The sequence below is a fragment of the Capra hircus genome, chromosome 15 (genome assembly GCF_001704415.2).
Source record: "Capra hircus breed San Clemente chromosome 15, ASM170441v1, whole genome shotgun sequence".
Lineage (NCBI taxonomy): Eukaryota > Metazoa > Chordata > Mammalia > Artiodactyla > Bovidae > Capra > Capra hircus.
This window is the reverse complement of record NC_030822.1, coordinates 43,030,331-43,054,643: the sequence shown is the minus strand read 5'-3', so window position 1 is coordinate 43,054,643 and position 24,313 is coordinate 43,030,331. Positions and strand designations below refer to the sequence as shown.

The 24,313-nt window shown below is 42.0% G+C and overlaps 2 protein-coding genes across 7 annotated transcripts in view; one reads left to right on the top strand and one right to left on the bottom strand.

The window, feature by feature from the left end:
- The window catches only part of BTBD10 (BTB domain containing 10), a 76,969-nt gene extending 65,972 nt beyond the window's left edge, over window positions 1-10,997 (top strand). For all 3 annotated transcript variants that reach the window (XM_005689601.3, XM_005689599.3, XM_005689598.2), the window contains 3 exons: window positions 3,766-3,963; window positions 6,365-6,475; window positions 9,881-10,997. In XM_005689601.3, coding sequence (XP_005689658.1) covers window positions 3,766-3,963; window positions 6,365-6,475; window positions 9,881-10,191 — 620 coding nt within the window. In that variant the 3' untranslated portion in view covers window positions 10,192-10,997. The remainder of the gene's footprint in view (window positions 1-3,765; window positions 3,964-6,364; window positions 6,476-9,880) is intronic.
- ARNTL (aryl hydrocarbon receptor nuclear translocator like) overlaps window positions 11,732-24,313 on the bottom strand; it is a 110,124-nt gene continuing 97,542 nt past the window's right edge. For 3 of the 4 annotated variants that reach the window (XM_018059578.1, XM_018059579.1, XM_005689602.3), the window contains 6 exons: window positions 23,052-23,202; window positions 22,185-22,273; window positions 20,578-20,686; window positions 17,506-17,599; window positions 13,359-13,461; window positions 11,732-12,400 (listed from right to left, as the gene is read on the bottom strand). In XM_018059578.1, the coding sequence (XP_017915067.1) occupies window positions 12,240-12,400; window positions 13,359-13,461; window positions 17,506-17,599; window positions 20,578-20,686; window positions 22,185-22,273; window positions 23,052-23,202 (707 nt within the window). In that variant the 3' untranslated portion in view covers window positions 11,732-12,239. The remainder of the gene's footprint in view (window positions 12,401-13,358; window positions 13,462-17,505; window positions 17,600-20,577; window positions 20,687-22,184; window positions 22,274-23,051; window positions 23,203-24,313) is intronic. The other variant, XM_018059580.1, reaches the window with a different exon arrangement.

Here is a 24,313-nt window from a genome sequence, read left to right as displayed (position 1 = left end):
TGTAGACACTGATCTATAACCTCCTTTTTCACATAACAGGCTTAAGGACCAGGTTGAGGATTTGGGACTTTTTTCTGAGATAGCACAAGCCATGAAAGGTTTAAACTAAAGACGTCTATTTGTATTTTTTGGGCTACTGTGGAGAAAATGAAGGCAAAAGCAGCTCATGAGTTTTACAGTGGGACAACTGTAAGGCTGGGTTCAGTGAGGATTGTCAAACAGAGTATCTACATGTGACCTCTTCATGTGGGCTCAAGCCTGGAGACTGGATCAGAGAGGAAGCATCTGAAGAGCAAGCATTCCCAAGACCAAGGCAGAACCACAGGTCATGTACCCGTCACCTCTGCTGTGCTCCCCTAGTTACAAGCAAGTCAGTATAACCAGCCTAAATTGAAGGGGAGAGGAATTGGACTTCTCCTACTGGGAGGAAATATCAAAGTCCCATTGCAGAAAAGTATGTGGCATGAGAAACTTTTTAGCTGTCTTTGGAAAATAGCATCTTTCAGAGAAAGAAATAGCACAGTTCAAGATGTATTTAAGATGTGGACTTAATAGAGCTTGAGGAATGGTTAAGAGATGAAAGAGGAATCAAATATTCATTTATTTTACAAATATTTACAAGACTGTCATATGACTAATATTCATCTGACATGGTTCTGAGAACTTGAGTGCTTGGTGATGATGCCATTTACTCATTTGAAAAACTGCAGAGAGAGACTGAAATGATTAAGTTCAACTTGGAATATATTGAGTTTGAGATGCCTGTGAAAGGGCATCCTAGTGGAGATTTCAGGAGGCAGTTTGAATACAATGCATCTGGAATATAGCAGGCAGAATTAGTAGAATAAATTTGAGAATTGTCAGCTTAAGGTGAGAGAGAATAAAGAACCTACCTAGAACTTCCCTGTGAAATATCAATATATAATGGCCAGCTAAATATTTAGGAAATATTTAGATAATTTCCTAAAGGAAATCAGCCCTGAATATTCATTGGAAGACTGATGCTGAAGCTCCAATACTTTGGCCACCTGATGTGAAGAACTGACTTACTGGAAAAGACCCTGATGCTGGGAAAGATTGAAGGCAAGAGGTGAAGGGGATGACAGAGGAGGAGATGGTTGGATGGCATCACCGACTCGACGGACATGGGTTTGAGCAAGGTCTGGGAGTTGGTGATGGACAGGGAAGCCTGGTGTGCTGTAGTCCATGGGGTCACAAAGAGTTGGACAAGACTGAGCAACTGAACTGAATGGCCAGCTAGAGGAGAAAAAATTGAAAAAGGTGACTGAAGAACAGCAGCCAGAAAGGAGAAAGAAAACCAGGGATAATGATACCAAATCTTAGTGATGAGAGTGTTTATTAGAGAAATGCAAATCAAACTATAATGACCTCACACTGGTCAGAATGGCCATCTTTAAAGTCTATAAATAATAAATGCTGGAGAGGCTATAGAGAAAAGGAGACCCTCTTAACAGTGTTGGTGGGAATGTAAATTGGTGTAGTTAGTACAGAGAGCAGTATGGAGGTTCCTCAAAAAACTGAAAGCAGAGTTGCCATATGATCCAGCAATCCCACTCCAGGGCATATATCCAGACAAAACTGTAGGTACCCCATGTTCATAGCAGCACTGTTTATGATAGCCAAGACATGGAAACAATCTAAATGTCTATCAATAGACAGCAATGGATAAAGAAGATATGGTTTGTGTGTTCTTGTGAGCATATAAACACACAATGGAATATTACTTAGCCATAAAAAGAATGAAATAATGCCATTTACAGCAACATGGATGAACCTACAGATTATCATGTGAAGTGAAGTAAGATAAAGACAAATACCATATGATTTCACTTATTTGTAGAATCTAAAATAGGACACAAACATACCTATGACACAGAAGCAGACTCAAGACATAGAGAACAGACTTTTGGTTGTCAGAGGGGAGGAGGGTAGGGAAGGAAGGACTGGGAATTTGGGATTAGTAGATACAAACTAATATATACACACACACACACATACATACAGGATAGATAAATAAGAAAGAACTACTGTATAGCACGGGCTTCCCTGGTGGCTCAGAGGTTAAAGCATCTGCCTCCAATGCGGGAGACCCAGGTTCGATCCCTGGGTCAGGAAGACCCCTGGAGAAGGAAATGGTAACCCACTCCAGTACTCTTGCCTGGAGACCCATGGATGGAGAAGCCTGGTAGGCTATAGTCCACGGGGTCACAAAGAGTCAGACACAACAGCAATTTCGCTCACTCACTGTATAGCACAGGCAACTGTATTCAATGTTCTGTGATATAATGGAAAAGAATTCGAAAAACATTATATGTATAACTAAATCATTTTGCTGTACAGCAGAAATTAACATTGTAAATCAGTAAAATTTTTTTACTTCAGTAAAATTTTTTTTTAAAGATATTCATTTTCTTTAACAATCCAGACTTAAAGATATTCATTTTCTTTAACAATCCAGACGTCATTTGGAGACTATATAAGAGAATGTATTTATATGTATAAGAATTTACCTATAAAGGGAATTTTAAAAAATCATAATGGAAATATGCAGCCTAGAGAGAGACATGGCTAAATAATAATAACATAGTTAATTATTTAATTGTTTATTATATTAATAGTTACTAAGTAACATGTTGTAGAGAGGAAAAAAGCTCTGATTTGGGAGATTATAGATTTGAGTTTTAGTGTCTTCTCTCACTGTCCTGGTAGTTCCTGAGGTAATAGATCCTTAGATAAGAAATCGGACATTGCTAATGAAATAGGAATAAAATAAAAATGATTAGGACCCACTCCAGTGTTCTTGCCTGGAGAATCCCAGGGGCGGGGGAGCCTGGTGGGCTGCCGTCTATGGGGTCACACAGAGTCAGACACGACTGAAGTGACTTAGCAGCAGCAGCAGCAGGTTGGTGCAGGTGAGTTTGTGACTGCGTATTTGGAAAGTTAAAGTTGTTTGTTATGTCAGAAGAAAGGTCAGGTGAAGTGTATCTTTCATTCCTCTCAGTTCTAGGGTCACATAGCTATGTGATTCCTGTGTGCTCACTCGTGTCTGACTCTTTGCGACCCCATGAACTGTAGCCCGCCAGACTCCTCTGTCCATGGATTTTCCAGGCAAGAATACTGGAGTGGGGTGCCATTTCCTTCTCCAGTGGTAATTCCTGTACCATGCTGTATTTTGCTTGATCTTTTGCCACCCTTATTCCCAAGTCAAGTGACCCTTTTCATCTCACTCTGCTTCCTACACAGTAATATCAGTGTTGTTTGTAAATAATTTTCTGAGAAAGAAAATGTGGGAAGTGGACTGTGGGGACTATTTTATTTCATATGGATAATCTGCAAAAATATCCTTAGAGTATACTTTAAAATATAACCACATACATTGATTGAAGACGAAATGATATAGTGAAAAATAACCTGGACTGAGAATAGAGTCAAGAGGGTGGATTTAATTCTGACTTTGAAAATTAGTTTTGTAACCTTAGGCAGATTGCTTCATGATGTGTAAAGTGAAGAGGCTTTTGTTGGATGACTTTAATTGGCCCTTCTTGCTATAACATTCTGCAGTTCCATAAGAACTCTTGCTGAGAAAAGTTTTAGTGACCGAAGAATAACCATTGTATTATCTACAGGGTCCCGAAGTAGATGCTGAACTAATGTGGTGTTTTGTTTATGTGTTTGTTATTTCTGCTCTTCTTTTACTTATCAGTCACCCCTAAAGCGAAGTTATTTTTGTGGGTTTTATTTCAGGTGCCCTAATGCATGAGTTGTCAAATGATGGTGCTCGCAGACAGTTTGAATTTTACTTGGAAGAAATGATCCTGCCTCTCATGGTAGCCAGTGCCCAGAGTGGGGAACGCGAATGCCACATAGTGGTGCTTACAGACGATGATGTTGTTGATTGGGATGAAGAGTATCCACCACAGATGGGAGAAGAATATTCACAAAGTATGTACTGTGGTATATTTTCTCTCTCTTAAATCACCACAGATTTTCTCTTTATCGTTTATAATACTGATTAAAGGACAGTTTTTATAAAGAAAGTTTTCTGAACTCTTTCTTATACCAGGAGTGGACAAACTACAGCCTGTGGGCCAAATCCAGCCTTTTGCCTGTTTTTATGAACCAAGTTTCATGTATTGTCTATGGCTGCTTTTGCGCTACAATAACTGAGATGAGTAGTTGGAATGAAGACCGCATGGCTAGCAAAGCCCAAAGTATTTACTATACGGCCCTTTACAGAAAAAGTGTATTCACCCATGTCATGCATAGAAATGGTTTGCTCTTTGTTGAGTATCCAGACCTTAGTTTTTTTTGTTGTTGTTGTTTTTTGGCATTTAGAAGCATCCAAGAGAAATAGATCCTGGAATAGTAGATAATGAAAAATAAAGCTGTTTCTTATAGAGATGAATTTTTATTTGTATATAAAATAAGAAGCTTCAACTCACTGATAACAAGGATGACTTTTAAGTTCTAAGACATTCCTTTTTTAATGTCATGTGTGTTCTTGGAGAATACATGACTCTTCTGAAAACTTTGTGGAACTTTAGGTATTTTTGGTCAAAACAGCACAACTTGAGCAGCAGTGACTTTTTTCATACCGTACTTCTAAACTTCTAATTAGAACCTTTGCTTTTTTTTTTTTCTGTTAGAGAGTATATATCATATTGATTTTGTTTGTTTGAATGTTTGTTTTTTGGTGAGCCCAATATAGTATTTCTGAACAGTTCCATAGATTGAGAAAAAATTACAGGTAAAAGAATGATTCAAGAACAGGATTTATATGAAGTATTAGCACCCTTTAAGCTCTGGTTTTTCCATTTTATTTACCCTTTTCTAAAAACAAAGCAGACTTTCAAGTGGTATGCTTTTTTAATTTTAATTCCAAAGATTTTCAGATGATTATTTCAACACAGAGTATGGTAGTAGTTTTCAGAATTTACGTTTGAGACGTTTCCTTTGCATGATAACACTTGAATGAGTACTGTGATTCTTTTGTGGACAGTTGCAGTAATAAAATGTTGCTGTTTCCTCATTCCTAGGCTTTTTGCTGTCCATGGTTTTCTATAATATGTGGAATAAAAAGTTGAGCTTTAGTTTTCAGAAAGTTTGACTTCAAGAGAGGAGGGCCAACCGTAGAGCACAGAGTGACATTATAGTGATAGAGGAATAATATTAGACCTGGCTTTTCCTTTTTAGTTATTGAGCTTTTCATTTCAGTGTTTTTTTGGTTTGTTTGTTTTTTTGTTTGTTTCTTTTCTTGAACTTTGAAGTTTAAAAGGACTGGAAGCATTTTTATTTAATTTGTCTAAATATATATTTTATGCCAAGATGTTCCAACCTAAAGAAGATAACATTTGAGGAGATAAGAGATAGCCTCTTTCTTCAGGCTGATTTTCCTAAGAGTGACATACACTACCCATTCTGAAATGTCAAAAAAAATCTTTATCTTAAAGTGTCAGTAATCTTAAGGATGTGGTAATAATCACAACTTTCACCCCGTGAATAGCTTCTGTGTACGTTTTTTCCTTTTATTGGCTCTTAAACCAGCATGTTTGGTTTGTGAGTGTGTTTTTCTTTTTTTGAAAAAACCTTTGCAGTTCACCTTTTAAGGGAGATAACTCCACCTGAAAGAGAGAAGGCGAGGAAGGTCCATCAGTCTAACTCCCTGAAGTGCCCAGCACATTTGGAAGACTCAACATGTTGTCAGTGGAGTGTCTGTCCTTTGCAAAACCAGTTTGCTCTAAACAGACTAACCTAGGCAGAACATGCTCGAATCTGCCATTTTTAACATCAGTATTAAATGGGGCTGTTCGCCTGAATGGAAAACAATTTGTGGGGAGGGTCTTTGCCTTTTGGGGGAATTATTAATAGTTGCTCAATCCATGAAATGTAAGATGTATCCATTTTGTACTTTCTGACAAAGCAGTTTTTTCCCCTCCAGATGAGGCCTTGTAGGCATCCTAGCAAAGTCTTTTACTTTGCCTGCTTGATAATGATGTGATACTGATACCTTTTTTTCATTCTCTTTATTTGAAGAAATTGGGGCAGACCCCATTCCAGTAAGTCTGTGTATGATATATCTTTCAGAAGGAGAGTCTTCCTATGGATTGGGTTACCTGATTGGTTATTAAAGCTTTTCTTGTTTCATCTTATGTAGACATTTGCTTCTATATTAACTGTACTGAATTGTCCTGTCATGTTGGCTAGTCATCCTTTGGCATCACTGCATCCATTATTTGGGCTTTTAGGGTTGTCAGGCCCCTTTGATGATCAAGATAAATAAGCTTGAGTCATCTCTAAGTACTTTGATTTTAATAAGAAAATATTTTTGTCTCTTTGTTTCCAGTTATTTATAGCACAAAATTATATAGATTTTTCAAGTACATTGAAAACAGAGATGTGGCCAAATCGGTTTTGAAGGAGAGGGGTCTTAAGAAGATTAGACTGGGAATAGAAGGTAAGACATTTTCACTTTTTTTTAAAAAAATTAATTATCTTTTGGAACCAGCAAGGTTTAAAAGCTGGATCCCATTGAGATTATATTTTGAATATTTTGAGAGAATTTCAGACAAATGATTACTGAATGCTCATGCAGTAAACAAATAACAAAAGTCAGCTTTCTTTATCTGAGAAGAGAAATAGAAGGCCCTTAAAGATTAGTGTTTATTCTGTAAGATTCTCTAGCAATATAGAAAGATGAATTTGTCTTTTCTGCCATCACTCTACTTAATGCATTTTTCACTAAGCCCATGTAGTGTGTTTGGCACACGTGTGTATACTCCCGTAAGAGATGACAGGACTTTTTGCCTAACGGTAATTGTGATCTAGCCCAACAGAACTAAAATCTAGTACTTTTTTGAAAATTCATGTAAAAACTGGTGGTGGTGGTTTAGCCACTAATTTTCCAAGATTTTACCTAGAAAATCCTATGGTCAGAGGAGCCCGGCGGGCTACAGTCCATGGGTCACAAGACTCAGACACGACTTAGCAACTAAACCACCAGCATCACTCTTTTTACATGAATTTTCAAAAAGTATTAGATTTTAGTTCTGTTGGGCTGTGATCATGATTACTATGTGTCTTAAGGTGTCTTAAGGTATGATAATAGCTTATTTTCAAATTGAATGTCCATGTACTTCATCTTACTTAAATGCAAACTTTTTAGATTGCTTTTTACCTTGTGATTTAAATGAACTTTTACAGATGCTACCCTCAGATCCTTCTTTTATTTTAAAGTGCCCATACTAAAAACAAAATATCTTCCTTGGCCTAGAGTAATGAGTAAAGGTTCTGGAGCCAGATTGCTTGTGTTCAAAGCCTATGATTTAATAGCTGTATGACCTTGGACAAGGCACTTTACTTTTTTTTGCCTTTGTTTTCTCATCTAAAATGAGAGTATTAATACATACTTTATAGGGTTACTGTGAGTGTAGAATGAGTTAATTCATGAAGAACACTTTAAATAGGGCCTAGCACATAGTACTTTCTGTGTTTGTGATGGTGATAACAAAGATTACGGTATTCAGATCAGTGATCAGAGGAGCTGTTGGAGATGATGATGACGGACTCCTGAGACATACAGGGAAGAATGACCAGAAATGAGGTCTTTGCAGGAAGAGGAGGGGAGGAAATTTGGGGTTTAAAAAGAGGGCACATTAGCTTCACCAGTATATGTCCTCTTCTGTCATTTTGCAAACAGTGAGTTTTAGCTGCTTGGTTTCAAAGCTAAAGAGACTGTATCTGGAGGGGGAATTACTTTAGCAGGCCCCTAGCAGGTATTTGAACTGATAACAAGTGGGTTGGAACTGTGTTTAAAAAAGCCTGATACACTGTGCTAAGGAATATGGACCTTCCCCTTTAAGCATGAAGAAACCATTGGTAGTTCTAAAGCAAGGATGTAATATGATTATACTTGTGTTAAGAAAAAAAAAAGTGGTGATTCAGTGTGGAGAAGAGATTGGAATACAATGAGATGGGAATTTAAAGACTTTCTAATAGTCCTGGAGCAATCAGGGACAAGGGAATAGAGAAAGGGAAACCTTTCTGACCTCTGGAGCTGCCCTTCAGATGGTAATTGGAAGTATGAAATGAAGAAGACATTCTATAGAAGGTCTTTAGAAGGTGTTGGCCCTGCTTACCCCTGTGCCTCCCTCACCTCAACCACACACCCCCCCACCCACCCACCCCCCACCCCACACACACACACACACACACACACTCCACACATGGCTAAATATACTAGCTGCCAGTGATGCCTGCATAACAAACTCCTATGCAGGAATCCTTAATTAAACCCCGACTACGTGAGGCCTGTGTGGTGGTGGGTTTTTTGTTTTTTGTTTTTTGTTTTTTTTCTGATTTTAACTGTGGCCCATAGGCCAAATCCAACTCACTACCTGTATTTTATAAATTAGGTTTTCTTGTAACATACTCATTAATTTATGCATTGTCTGTGGCTGATTTCATTTTATTATGGCACAGTTGAAGTGTGATAAAGACCATATGGCCCACACGCCTGAAGTATTTACTGTCTGGCCCTTTACGGAACATGTCTGCCTGTGCTTGGTCTAAACTAGCAATTCATGCTAGCAGGAAAGAGAAGGAACTTGTGATAGCATCTAAGGAAGGTGTATCTTTAGAGAAACTGCCATACTGGTTAATGACTGAAATGTTCCCAAGACTGGGATGGTTGTTACCAGTTGTTACTCTTTAGTGACTATGATTTAAGAGAAGGAAGATGTATAATTACTGGGGAAAGCTGTGTCTACTGAAAAAAAGTGTTGTACAACTTGGAAGTTCAGAATTATGTTTTATTTAATGGCCTTACTGTCAATTGTAGCCTTGGATATAGCCTCTCACATTACCCTGAGAAACTGTTCCAAGGAGGTAAGGGAGAAGCTGGGATATGTAGGAATTTTTGCTGGGACAAGAGAAAAAAATGATCAAAAGATTACTGCTAATCACAAAAAGCAGACATCTCAAGTATTGATTTTAGTGCCTCTCTGCCTTTGGGGAAATGCAGGAGTCTGGGCTTGTTGAAATTATTCCTTTGATACACATCTTAACTATCTAGGGCTATTTTTCCACCCTGAGTTCCCCTCAGCGGCACTGTTGGGTCAGGGGTGGGCTGCAGGGGCAGATGACTTGATGGCCACAACATTTCTATTTACTGAAATGACAGGCAACTTTTTTTTTTTTTTTTTTTGGTCCATGCTACTTTGGAATTGCCAGTCTGAATGAACTTGATTGTTCAGAGTAGTAACATTTAAATGATATACAGGTTAAAATACTGGCTTTGTTGACCTAGACACAGAAATACCTGGAATCAGTGAAGCTGGAGATCACTACAGCTTCTCGCCACTTGAACAGTAAAAAGGAAAGAAAAAACCCAAAATGATGTAAAGATGAGATTTAGGTTTAAAGAAAGTAGAAGGCTTATATGGCAGTAAATTGCAGGTCCTGAGGCCAAATAATTGTGTGGGGAAGAGATCAGGGATATCAAGGTCCACAACCAGAGCCCATGATACACTGGATTTCTTCCCATTGTATTAGGGACCCAGCCCCACTATGCTCTCTGAAAGTTTTTCTGGTGGTTGGTGAGAGGTTTTGTGAATTATATCAGTAGGATTTCAGTTTCTTGCTGTTGAATTAATGACCAAAGAGAATATTGGTTTCCTTCTTTATTTTAATCTATGTTTTGTTCAAGAACTATAGTAACCCTCTTTAGGTTAAATTGAATGAGGAATGTGGGGACCTGTGTGTGTGTGTGTGTGTGTGTGTGTGTGTGAGTGAGTGTGTGCACGCACACGCGTGCATAGGTGTGTGTATGCATATCCTGTTTTTAAAAACTTCTCTCCTTCAGGTTATCCTACCTACAAAGAAAAAGTAAAGAAAAGGCCTGGGGGCCGCCCTGAAGTGATTTACAACTATGTCCAAAGACCCTTTATTCGAATGTCTTGGGAGAAGGAAGAAGGAAAGAGCAGGCATGTAGACTTTCAGTGTGTGAAGAGTAAATCTATCACCAACCTTGCCGCCGCTGCCGCAGACATTCCCCAGGACCAGCTGGTAGTCATGCATCCGACTCCGCAAGTGGATGAGCTGGATATTCTACCCATCCATCCCCCTTCCGGCAACAATGACCTCGATCCTGACGCACAGAATCCGATGCTGTGACGGTGATGTTTCTTGAAACCATAGCATGCTACTCTTCACAGTGATGCTGTACTCTCCTCATCCTGCACTGCAAGGCCACTCTCTTCATTGTGAGATGCACAGAACAATGTTTAGGATATTGCAGTGTAGGCTTTTTTTAAAGACCAAAGGTAGCTGAATGGTTTTTTAAATGAGTACAACTCTAGCATCTTGAGGTTCCAGTTATATAAATGTATTTGTTTACCAGTAGGTTTGTGAAATTGGTTCTTTGTATGGGGGACAGTCCTTTTTCACACATCTAGATCTTTCCAGAAGTGGTGGAAATTGGCAGCTGGGGTACTTTGTCTAGATTGATATTCATCACACCCCAGATAAAATGTAGAACATTATATAGTTGCACTTTATAAATGGTGGTTAAGTGGAACTGTTCAAGCCATTTTTATAGTTGTGATGCACAATATAATTTAAATAAGTGCTTCTATCAAAGTATTCCTTCAGTAAAATGTGTATAGTTTGCTGCCCATGATGAGCAAAAAATGAGTATCACTGGGCTTATTTGAATGATGAGGATGAGATTCAACCATATCTTATCAGTTATCTCAGTGCCGTTTTCATCCTTTTCAAGTGTCACATGCAGGGAGTGTGAACATCAGAGGTGGGTTATTATCCGGTCTGCCTTACCCTTAATCTGTTCACAGATATTTATTTACTAATGATTTTTTTTGAAAGTTATGGGATAAGAAAATGAAGTGTTTGCTCTTCATTTACTAAATGATTGTAAACTCGTTTTTCATCCAAATAAAATTCCATTGTTTTAATGTTTCTGATCTTTATAACCATCTTGACCAGACTTTCAGTTTTATATTTTGCAGATTTCCTGTTTTATTGGTGTCAGTATAATTAGAAACCAGGAAGTAGCTCAAGAAACTCCAGTTTGATACATGTGTGATGAGGCACTTATATTCTCCACTAACTATAAAATATACTATAAATCCAAAACATCATTAGAGCTGAAAAGGGAATATTTTCTAGTGCAACCTGATATGAAAATACTTTTACTAGGTTCTATAGTAACCTTAAGTTTCAGACCCAAATTCTGATACTAGTTCAGTGCTTTCTTCATTATACTGTGCTATTCTGCCAAGCAAATTGTTTATGCATGTTTTTGCTTTGTTTTTTAATATTTTGTGACTCAGTTCAAGAAGAAATCAGAAGTATTTAGATGCTTTCAGTCTGGGGTCACTTAATGTCTGAAGCCATACAACTGGTAATAGAGAAGAGTTGTATTAGAGAAGCTAGTTTGTTCTAATCTTGAGTTTGTAATTTCAGAGGACTTGAAGTTTGTGTTTAAGCAGTAATATCTTTGTTCTCACAGAAACTAAAATTACAGTACAGCTAAACAAGTGACGCAGGAAAATTATGTATGTCCTAGAATTTTTATGAAGACCAGAAAGGCACTGTAAACGTTTTTGGTGTGGATCATCCATAAACACCCACCCTGGAAAATCAATGATCTAGCCCTATAGCATTTTTTCCTTCATTATGTGAAATGTGAACAATATTTATAGAACAAGGGAAACATTTATTAAAAATATTTAACTAATACATTATACTTTAACCCATATTTATAGTAAAGGATTCTTACAAGGAAGAATAAACAGTTTTATGATACAATTAGTATAAGAAATATCCACATGGGGAACTTCTTTGTAGTGTAAAAACACCATACATCTGAAATGACCATTTGCATATAAAAGCTACCAATGATGCTTCTGTGCACAATGATTAAAAAATTCAACACAAACAGAATCCAAAATATACAATTAATGCAAGCTATCCACAGCTAGCCCAATAATCAATGATGAGGAAACACTGGAGCAGGCTTTAGTTCCACTTTTTCTGAAGTTACACATAGTTAAGATTGACTTGTATCAATGGCTCTGAGATGGCTTTTATGAAGACAGTACATAAAAGCTGTTCTCTCCTTATCCAGTAAGCTTCACAGACTGTATAACTCCATCAGTAATGCACTTTGATACTGTAGCTGTCGCCAAAGCAACATATAGTGTTTACAGCGGCCATGGCAAGTCACTGAAGTCAACAGGGCCACCAAGTCCAGCATCTGCTTCCAAGAGGCTCATTATGACAGCCATTGCTGCTTCATCATTACTGGGACTACTTGAGCCTTGATCATTGTCTATCATGTCTATGCCTATGTGAGGGTTTTCACCTGTGGGAGGAGATAAAGACTGGTGAGTGATACTTTAGTAAGTGGTTAACTTTAGTAAGCAGTTCCTAAGTACACTTTTAATAAGAAAGTTAAACTTAACAGTAGGGCAAGAAGGCTGCTTTGCCATTTTTTAAAAAAATACTCGTGTTTTTCAGCTGAAAGACCCAACTTTTTAAGAAGGAACTACTTAAATTCAATAAAAATTAAAAGTACGAGCTGACCTCAATTTAATATTCTGATATAACCAGTTATAAGGAGAGAATTATAGAAGGAAACCATGCAGGAGACCCCGGTTTGATTCCTGGGTCAGGAAGATCCGCTGCAGAAGGGATGGGCTGCCCACTCCAGTATTCCTGGGCTTCCCTTGTGACTGAGCAGGTAAAGAATCCGCCTGCAATGCAGGAGACCTGAGTTCAATCCCTGGGTTGGGAAGGTCCCCAAGGAGAAGGGAAAGGCTACCCACTCCAGTATTCTGGCCTAGAGAATTCCATGGACTGTATAGTCCCCGAAGAGTCGGACACAACTGAATGACTTTCACTTTCAGAGATTAGAGGGAAAAGATCTAGAAAGAGAGGTAGAGAAAAAGATGGGTCGAGTGGGAGAAGCAAACTCTTCATTGCTTAGTTTCTTTCAATACCCTCTGAAATGCTTTTTGATCACTCTTTCAGAGGTTCTGTCTGAATCTGCATGAGCTCTCCCTCTGAAGATATTATGTTCCACACATTGGGAGAAACCTGTGTCCAGGCTGCCGGAAACCCCTCTTGAATTCTAGAGACACCCCCACCAGAACCCAACCATTAAACTTAACTTTGAAGTAAAGATTTAAATAAATTTTAAACCTTTACTTTGTTCTTAACAAGTTTACCTAGAACTGATTTGTACATTCAGTTCTTAAAACGGATGTCATACCAGATGTTTTTTGCAAGCTCACTGCAATAGAAGTAATAATGCTACTTACCAAGAACAGAAGAGCTATCAGAATATGGATAACCTGGGTTCTCCTGAGCCTGCCCTGGTAGTAGGCCACTGGAAGGAATGTCTGGAGTCCCTCCATTTAAAATCTACAAACAAAAGTGAAGTTTTCATGTCATCAACAGTTTCAATCGGTATTTTACGCAGTGTCACTAAGAAAATGAATTGTGTTGAAAAGAGGAAGGTGAGGAGAAAAAGCTTCAGGTGGCTTCGGTTTCTTATTGAATGATTTCATACCAGAGACTGTTAGGAATGGTCACAGTAAGGAGAAAACCTCTCCCCCACACTAGTATTCTCTACTCGATTCAGCCCACACAAGCAAGTTAAAGGCTGAATAAAATCCCTAGAACACTCATTACCTTGGACTAAATCCCAATGAACTCAGGTGGGCAGGGCCCCTCCCCTGTTAGGGAGTAAGATTCCTTATAGCAACAGATGCTGCTGAAGAATCAGTAAGAAAGGGTGGTTATACTGGAAAGAGACACAGCTCTGAGGAATCACAAATGAACAACAGAACACTAGAAGTAGATGATCATTAGTTGTCCCACAGGGGCCAACATTAGTAACCAGTGGCTTAAGCTCAGAGAGGCTACTGAGAAATACTGAGTATTACTACCACTCCTCAGTAGAAGAACTCTGTCTTCCCTCAACTGTCTACCCCCTTCACCCTCCTATGACCGATTCTCACAGAAAAGCACCTCTGAGAGGTTATCTGGATGTGGATGAGGAAACTGGTAGCGGCTAGATTTCAGGAGAGGCAGTGATTTCAGACCTTGCCAGTAGATGGCATTACAACTTTATTTCCACAGTTCAACTGTCTGAAAAAGTGTTAAAAAAACTTTATACTCTAAAAATGATTAAGGACTCCAAAGAACTTTTGTTTATATAGGCTATATTTATCAGTATTACTATATCTGAAGTTAAAACCACTAAAAGTTACAATAAACTTTTTACACATGAACATGAATAGCATTTTAATGAAAAAAATGATTTTCTAAAATAAAAGTTGGAAGTATCATTTTATATATATATACACATATATTTTGCAAGTTGAATGTCTAGCCTAACAATTTAATTGGATTCTCACTTGCTTCTCCATTCAGTCTGTTTAGGTATGCTGTCTCAAGTACATGGCTGAAGAAAATCTGACCTCTCATAAACAGGCAGTTGGAAAAAGGAGGCACTTTCATGGCCTTTTCAAATAACCGTGGTATTCTTCTTTGATATTACATCAGAACTCAGCAGGTGGAGGTTTCTTAAAAGATAAGGCACAATGTGGAATCTGAAACCATATCATTGAAATTTTGGTACTCTGTAAAAATCCACTGGTGTATATTAGTATTTAGGATGTATCTTTTTTTACCTTCACACGATTCTGAAATATATTGGCCATTTGGAAAATACTGGCTTACTGAGTTATGCAGATTTTCCAGATGTTGACACACTTCATTGTATAACGTTAAAACATCACCGCTGTTAATATTACCTATGATCAGAAATATCTTAAGCTTTGGCAAGCAGTCAAGCTCAAAGCAGCAGACACAAGTTTTCTCCCAAATTCTAACTTTTGCTTGAAAGCTAAAATGTTCTCACTTGCCAGTTGTTTTTCCTTGAAGTTGCAGGTTCACTCATTTTCAAGAAAATGTATGCTAAATACCCAAGTCTGAAAAGCCATAGTTTGCGATAGTAAAAATGGTGTCCTATGAAAAAAGTGATTGATTGGTTCAGTTTAAAACTTACACCGTCGCACAAGCACTTTTTCTTGATTCAACCATCATACTTTGTGTGCAGCATAAGTGCTTTAAGCACATGTCTCATTCTGTAACTATTAAAAAGATTTACTCAAGGATTTTATAAAATTATTTTACTGCTTTATTAAGGACATTCTTAAATGAAACTGGCTTTTAAATTTATTGTTTTTTTATTGCAGGTATATGGTGGTGAAATACAGTGACTGTCAGTACAGTTTGGTGCCACAGGCTTAATTTCTTGCAAAAGCACCAGCAGTTTTGTCCAACATTGCTTTTGCACTGTCAGTTCACATAACAGCGCAATCAGAAAAAACTTTTAGCATTGTTACGAAAATACTTTGGACCACACAGACTCCTGAAAAGATTCCCCCTCCCTTACCCCCACCAGAAGACCATAGATGATGTTTAGGAAACTTCGGCTTTATCTGACCCTGCCTTGGTGCCTCTGGAGGTCCAGAATCGCCTGGAATCTGAGGCTCACTAACCTTACCCCTTTTAACTTGACCTTAATTGAAACAACTGGCAGGCCAGATGACTCATTTTTGGACCTGCCCAGTTTGAAAGTGACTGGGAAGTGTTGGAAGCCCGGGCCCACCTTTAGTCTCGTGGCTTTGGTATATAGCTAACGCTGTCTTTTAAAACTCTGTCTTGTTTAGATGCCCTTCTTATAAGTTCTGCTGCTGCTGACTCAGAATACATTCTGAATTCCTTCTCAGATCCACTTTTATAAGTCCAAAGGAAAAGAAACATTTTCCGTAAATGCCTCAAAAATACTTGGGCTCTGTGATGCACAGTATACTTTCAGATCTCTGGCAGTTGTTGGTATGAAGAGAATCAGAAGTCAAGACACCTGAATTTAGTTTGGGGCCATACTTATTAAATTCTGGGCTAGTCATATACCATTTGGTAGCCTGGATTTTGCCAACTATGAGGTTGTGAGGATAAAATGAGAGATTGTATATGAAAGTTATCTGAGTAATATTTAAGCACTGAAGTGATGACCTTCCAAAATAGAATAGTGGGATTCTTGGTAATACCAGAAAGTCAAGTGCCTAAAAGTTGAATTGAGACCCAGAGAAAAGGATACCACACTAAGACGGTAGATCCAGTATGGAAGAAGGACCCAGCAGTGTAACGAAACATGGCTAAGAGCTCAGCCTATGAGCAGTGGCGGGGGCTGTGCCCAGGCCAGACTTCATCTGTGGATGCAATACTCAAGTCAGTACCAACCAGGCACTTCCATGTATATTGTCTCATAACAGGACTTCATGTGCAAAGATGCTGGCTGCCCTAGCTTATTATTAGCCTCATTATAGAGAAATCAAGGGCTTAAAAAATTAGACAAGGCCACACACCAGTGCATGGCATAGGCAGGCTTCAAACCCAGGTCTCTCTTCCAAATGTGCTCTTCCCCATTAATGGCTTTCAAACCTTTTTCCAAATAAAAATTGTTATGGAAGACTCACACATCATAAAACAGAAATAAAGCTACCCTGGTAGAAGCAGGAGTCCTGACCTTATCTTTCTTATCAGCTGGCCCCCTTCCAAGCCCCACCCTACCTAGCAGCACCACAGCTCCTGGTAACCTGAGCCTCTGAGAGGCCAAGTTTTGAAAACCCATGCCCTGCTTTTGATACAATTTGTGCCTCAGGAGTCCAATCTGGGTAAATTCTTTCTTTGTGTCTATGTTTTGGGAGATAGATAGGGGAAGGAAGACTTTATGTCTCAAGATGCTGTTGGGTCATCCTAACCTATGTTAACATCAGACACTATAAATAGATTTATGATTTACAATTAACACTGAAATGAAAACAGATTACTGGTTTCTGAGACTATAATGTAGTCTTCTGGTCAGTTCTTCATTAGGGCTGGCAACAGATGAACTACTTGTACTTAATGCTGTCCCATCAGAGAAAACCAGACAGATCCCTAAGTATTCTGCAGCTGCACAGGCATGACTTGCCTTCCAAAGCACCACTGGCATCACTGTTTCCAGGGCCTGCACTAGACACTAATGATACTTTCTCCCTTGAAGACTCCTGGCAGAGAACTAGGTAATTTTACATACCTGTGAATCCTTCCTTCATGGGAGCTCTTGAATTCCTCCTTCCATGCAATGGACTAACAGCTCTCCAATCCTTACAATGATCTCTTTCTGCCTGCCTCTGCTCACATGGGATAAACCCTCTAAGGATGTCAGCAAGCCTCCCTGGTCCACTGGTGTGTTTTGTGCCTCACCTAACACAGATGCATTTACTTCAAGGAGGAAAAAAAGGCCCTACTTGTTTCAGCAACCACAATTACATACTCCCAGTATTTCAGAACTTGGGCAAGAGCTCTCTACATGAAGAAGGGCCTTAGTCTAAGAGTCATCAGCCCTACCTTCTTGCCTCCTGGAGAAGAGGCATCAGGGGGAGGTGTACTTGTGATGTTCAATGGGCTGGAGCCACAGCTGGAAGGCGATGACCCTCTTATCCTGTCAGAGAAAAGAGGAGTTAGTTACATTGCCTTTCCTTTTTTTCCAGTGCAGTGTGTGTGTGTGTTGAGGGATGGGGGTGAGAAGATCTAGAATAGGGATTGGCAAGCCTTCAGTAAAGGATAGGAGAGTAATTATTTTAGGCTCTGTAGGCTATATGGCCTCTGTCACAATTACTGAACTCTGCCACTATAGCTGGAAAAAAAAAAAAAAGCCAAGACCATATGCAAACGAATGGGTGTAGCTGTGTTCCAATAAAGCTTTATTTACAGGTGATAAACTGGATTTATCCCATTGGCACCTGATCTAGAAAATCCTGGAGGCAAGCTTCTCACTGACAAACCCCTCGGATTAAGGTTTGGATTTCAGGTTTGTGAATTTCAAGTAGGTGGCCAATTTCCTCACAGCCAGATCTCAGAGTGGATTGGCAGAACTTTAGAAGTCCAAATTTATCTCTGATAGATGGACTAGACTCCACAGCAAATGATTTATCCTCTAATCCACAAACACTGCTTTGCTAGTGAATACTCAGGAGATGGAGGGTGCTGGGGCAGCTCAGCCACGCCTAGAAACTAGCCTTACAGTCGCAGTCGTCATCGCCTAAGGAAACAGGTGATGAAAAACGGGTTCAAGCCCTTCTCAGCTAGCTTATTTCTCAGCATAGTAGGTTTACAGAGGGAAAGCCTTAGAACTATAAATCCACATAAACTCTGGTCAAGCTGAAGAACCTCAGTAAGGGAGACCTTGACCTAGCACCACAGCTAGAGTCTGACCTGAATGGCAGCTGTGTGACTACCAGGCTCTTGGCACCTGCATGGATGGATAAATGCAGCTGCTGGGTGACCCTGGTCTCCACTGCCCAGGAGACTTTTGGCTCTTGGCTGTACTGCCTAGTTCTGTAATTTCTGAGTAAACAAGATCTCTCTCTCTCTCTTCCCTGGACCATAAGCTCCTCAAAGGCAGGATACAACTATACACCAGGTATTCTTCACTCACATGGATGACTACTGATTGCGTATTGAAAAAATTATTCAATGTCTCCTACTTTTCCCCACCTACACCTGTGGAACCACTATTGCCCCAGTTTCCCTATGTTGGAATTGCCTTTTCGTCATTACTTACTTCATCTTCAATATCTAGTCCTTAAATTACTGACTTCTCTTTTGGACACAATTATCACTCTAGAGTGGGCCTCATTTTGAGTCGTTAAGCATGCTCACCTTCATCTCTTCCTATTCCAATCCAACTTTGAGGCTTATTAACATACATTGCTCAGGACTCTACAATGCACAGTGTCTTCACATTTTCTTCCAGTCTCAACTTCTCAGCATCATTTCTTAGAATTCTTAGCAATCTCCCATCACAACTCTGTGGTTCTTTCCTACAAAGAAGCTGCCCAGGCATGTGGCCTGCCTTTTTTTTTTTTCAATCCTGAATATGCCACTCACATGCCCACTCGAGCGCATGGCTGTCTTTTCTAGAAGGAATGCACAGTTCAGTTCAGTCGTGTCTGACTCTTTGTGACCCTGTGAATCGCAGCACGCCAGGCCTCCCTATCCATCACCAACTCCGGGAGTTCACTCAAACTCACGTCCATCGAGTCAGTGATGCCATCCAGCCATCTCATCCTCTGTCATCCCCTTCTCCTCCTGCCCCCAATCCCTCCCAGCATCAGAGTCTTTTCCAATGAGTCAACTCTTCGCATGAAGTGGCCAAACACCTTCATCACAAAACAGCTAAAGCCAAGTTCAAACCCTTCCTCGTTTGCTTCTGCCCAAGGAATCTTCGTTTTTGCTTTTATCATGAAGAAAATAGAATTCGCAAAGATTCAAGGGCTGTTTTATACTATTCTTGGATGGTTTCAAGCAAAGCACTGGATATGCACACAGTGGCTGATCAGCACCACATTATCTCGGCACACCACCCCACCCACCTCTCCTTCCTGAGACAGACTGAAGCAGCTACATCCGTCCTTCCTGAAGGGCTGCAACAGAACTGTGCTACCCACTGGGATAAGAGCCCCTCTGCGGCCAATTAGAAAACAAGGCCAGCTTCCAGTTCTCCTCAGAGGATCAATCCAGTGGCAGCAGGGATCCTCTGATTATGTCCCATTAAGTGTGCATTCCCAAGGACCTGGTTTCCACCCTCTCCTTCTCTAAATTCAAATGGACTGATAATTACTGCTTCCCACTCTGACTGCTCTTAAAGACTTAGATTTAATTAACAATTTTTGAGCACTCACCACATGTCAGTTTCTGTCGCTACATGACACCACATGTCAGTTCTAGGAACTTTCCTGAGTTCTCTCACAGTCCTAGAGCAATCTGGGGGAGACAGATAATTGCCTTCCTTTTATGGTTTAAATCAACAGAGTCCAAGTTGAGTGACTCTCCTAAACAGAGGCCCAGGACTCAAACTCAGGTAAACTACTTGAGCTTCTCTTTCATATGCAAAAGAAGGCCCACCCGCACAAGTTTCTATTACGAGCTGATTAGCTTGGCCTCTATTACTAATCCTAGGCAGCTTTTTGACCGGAAGTGTCAGGCTCAGATCATGGCAGTTCAGGGCTCTGTTTCTGCAGCTCTGTTATGTTAGTGCTCATCTATCTGCTGGAAAGCTCCTTGGGTGGTACACAAAGTAATAAATTTGAGCCTCCTAGAGTTCCCTTTAGCTCTGACCTGTTCGGGTTTAGCCTTTTTAAAGGCACTACTTCTTAATCCTGACACTACTGACATTTTGGACTGAAAAATTCTCTCTCAGGGGTCAGGGGTTGGGAGGGCTGTCCTGCGTCCTGTAGAATGTTTAGCAAGCACCATCCCTGTCCTCTCTCCCCTGGATGTTTAGCAGTAATCTCCCACTCAGCTGTGACAACCAAAAACCGTCTCCAGACATCAACAGATCATCCCAGGGGGAGAGGGGGGGCAAAATACCGCAGCATGGAAAACACTGGTTTAAGGGAACAGTTAGGTGTTACTTGCCTGTGGATTTCCATGATTTCCTCAGCAATCATTCGACCTATTTTTCCTGCCCCAGCCCTGGTTCCCCCTGGAATCCCTGGAACAGTGGGGTGGATCCTCTTCGGGCCACCTGCAACAGAGGAATCTGAGAGTCGGAAAGGGGAAAACCGAGGGAGAAGACCCTATTTCGTGTTGAATTAAAACAAGTTCTTCCCATGATCCATTGAAGTTCAACCTTAGGGTTGTGCCTGAAGGACACTAGAGCCATGGCTTTTCAGGAAAGGGCATTCCAGCAGGAAAAAGCTCACGTTTCCTTCCAGGATCAGACATGTTGATATATAGCCTCTACTTACTCATGCACGCCACATACATTTACTGAACACCACTGTGCTGCAGGCCAGGGGCACAGAGATTAAGTCGGCATCCCTGCCCTCAAGGAGCTCACAGTCTAAGAGGGAGACACGTAAGACAGACAAGGGCTGGAGCACACTGTGATAACTTTGACAGGGCGGCACCAGGCATTCAGGGGGGCCAGGTGCAATTTCCTGGAAGAGATTAACTGAGCTGAGTCTTGTGAGAGGAGCACAAATCAGGGTGGCAGAGAGGAAAGGAAGGGAAAGCATTCCAGGCACAGCCACCAGTGTACACAAGAGCACTGAAGAGGGCACAGCTTGGGAGACGACACCAAGAAACTCAGTGCGATGACGACGGAGTGAGCGAGCGATGAAACGGAGAAGCAGATACCGGTCAGACCAGGAAGGGCCCTGGATGCCACCCTAACAGATCTGAGCCGTACCCACGGGGGATAACCAAAGGACTGCCTCAGATGGGGGTTACTGAGAAGTTCAGAGGAGCTGCACAGGAGCGAGCTGTAGTGGAGGACGGGGGCGCAAAGTGGGGAGCGTGCGACTAGGGCTGGGAAATTACCTGCAATAATCCAGGCAACAGATGGGGAAGGTGGTGATGGGGAGGTTTAAAGATAGAAGGGGCAGGATTTCGTGTTTCCATATAATGGGAGAGCGGTAGGAGTCATGGCTTCTGGCTTAACCAACCAGGTTGGGGGTAGGGGGCTGCTGTTGCACCGAAAACCGACGTGGACATGCTGAGTTATAGGTGCCTCCTTTGGGACTCCAGGAGGCAGCTGGAGGAACAGACCTAGAGGGACCGGATGTAGGATTCATCGATGAAGAGATGGGGACTGAAGCCATGCAAGCAGAGGCAGGCCCAGGAAGGAGTCAGGTGCCCAGGGCGGCGGCCCGGCACGGCTCACCCCGTGGTGCTGGCAACACCCCCCTCCCACCTCAGGAGCCAGTGGCCGTGACGGAAGAGCCCTTCACATCACAGCTGCTGGGCAACACAGTGGGAGGAAGGCACACACAGCCAGGAGCCGGCCATTTCATGGGCTTTCAGGATCCAGGCAGCCTCAGGAAAGGCAAAACCAAGTTTCCAGCATTTCAAGCTCAAAAGAGAAAGTGAGATGACAGCGTCCTTAGTGATCACTCCCGCGAGGGCCCCGCCTTGTTCCACAGAATATGGTGGCTGGGGACCCCAAACACTGGGGGCAGGGGGTGGTGGCCACAAGCAGCTCCTCACAGGCAAGCCCCAGCGCCCCGGTGGCACATAGTTACCTTCTCCAGAGGGCAGCATGCTGTCCATGCTGTGGGGGGACGCTGTGAGCTGCGGGAAGCTGGGGTCCCCGCCTTCCAGGACGTTGGCTCTGTGAACATCCCAGCAACAAGGAAACGTGAGTCAGGCCCGCCCAGAACTGTGCACCTTTCACCTTGGCCAAGGTGTCCGGTGTCCACTCTGGACCTGGACAGGCCAGAAAACGAAGTGTCTGAGCGGCTCAGTGCATCTCCTCGCTGTCAGAGGACACGGCAGACAGTGTCCGGGGCTCTGGCCTTCCTAGCGCACGCGGGGTGCGGTCCCGCAGGGGTGGTGATGCAGCGGCCACCGCCGCTGCCATGAGGCTCCTCTCCAGGTGGCCAGCAGGGCACCGACCGCAGCCCCTCAGTCAGCTCTACCTACGGGTGGGGGGTTGCACATCACCAGGAAGGAGATGCAGGGAGCAGCCGGCAGAGAGGGGCCTTCCCTTCCCTGCTCGCCCAGCAGCTGGCAGCCTTTGAGGCGGCATTCCGCAGCGGTGAGTGCTCAGGCCACCAGCCTGGGGGGCACAGATCCCCATCCCTCCTCCGCCAAGGCCCGTATGGGCTGGTGAGCCTTTGAACTCAAAGGCTGGCTGCTTTGTCGGGAAGGAAAGGCTGCTGTCTCCGAGAGCCTTTCCAGCAGCTGGGGGCCTGAGAGTTCTGAGTACTGAAGCGTGTCCTTTGTTAGCCACCTTCTGGCTTCTGCCAGTCCTGAGGCTTCCCAGGATATTAGCAAGATGACAGTAAAGGATGGGATACTGGCTGTTGCCTGTACCGCCTTTCCCGGGTGAGGGGCCCAAGGCATTCCTCCTTGAAGCAAGGGAGCTTCTGAAATGGAGAGACACTTACAAAACAACGGTGTTCGTGGAGACAATGTATTCTACTTCCTTGGTCCAAGGGTTCATGAAACTGAACCACCGACTCCGCAGTGTGATGAAAGAGCCATCTTTGATTTTAAACTTGTAGCAATTAGTGGTAATCTTTTCTCTTGTCTGTAAAACTGAAAATATAAAGAAACCAGGAACATTGCTGTTTCCTCAGAACAATGCATTAAACTAACCAAATCCTAAATGCGCTCAGGCTTCAAGGCCATCCCCTCTTTAATAAGCCATGGGAGGTGGCACCTCAGAGAAGAGGGTGTTTCTGAGGGCCTGATTTCTGAGCCTTCCAGTTGGGTTGTGAACCTGTCACTATTCAGAGTGTATGAAATAAAGGAAATAACAGTGCATTCTAGACATCTAGCTGGATTCATCTATGAAGTGAATGCCACACAAGAAGGCTCAGTCCACAGGGACCATGTAATCTCCCCATCATAAAGCCTGAGGACATCCGGATTCAGACGGCATCTCACCCATGGAAACCTCATTCTTTCATGTAACAAACATGTAGCAAGTATGCTTCATGTGCCAAGTACTGGAGATAAAAGAGGAGACAGGATATGACTTGCACCCTTAGGAGAGGAATGAGGGACAGCTACGCAGAGGAGATCAGAGCCTTCAGGGGTGAATACAAGTTTGCCAAAAGGAAGGAGGGAAGAACCCAGTGCTACCTGAGGAGTGACAGGGCCTGGGGTGGGAGTGGGAACAGTGAGATGTCAGTGAGTCTGGAGGACAAGGCCTCTGCAGACAGGGATCGGGTCGGGAGGTGAAGCTAGGGAGGTGGCTCAGGGCCAGGACGTGGAGGGTCTTGAGCATCTGTCAAAGGTGACTGCGCAGGGGGTTTTGAGCACAGATGTGACTGTCAGGCTCAGTCTGTCAGAACATAAGCGGGACAGCAATAGAAGATGGACTGGCGGGTCAGAGGCAAGTCCATCACAATTATCAGGTGGGTACCAGGGCTGCATCAGGGGCTTGGCAGAAAGGGGCCTCCTTGGAGATGCATGGCTGAGATGAATGAACAGTTCCGACGGAGGAAAGAGTCAAGGAGGGACTCAATGTTGGCTACTGTCTCAGGAGGCTATGTATGTGGCCACGCCATTAACCAAGAGGAAAATGCAGGAGGCGGTGCAGGGATTTGTAGGAAATTAGATCCGCTTGGGCCACACTAAATCTTTACATAGTCCAGGGAAACCCTCTGAACCAGAGGTGCCTTCCAGAAATTGCTCCAGCCCG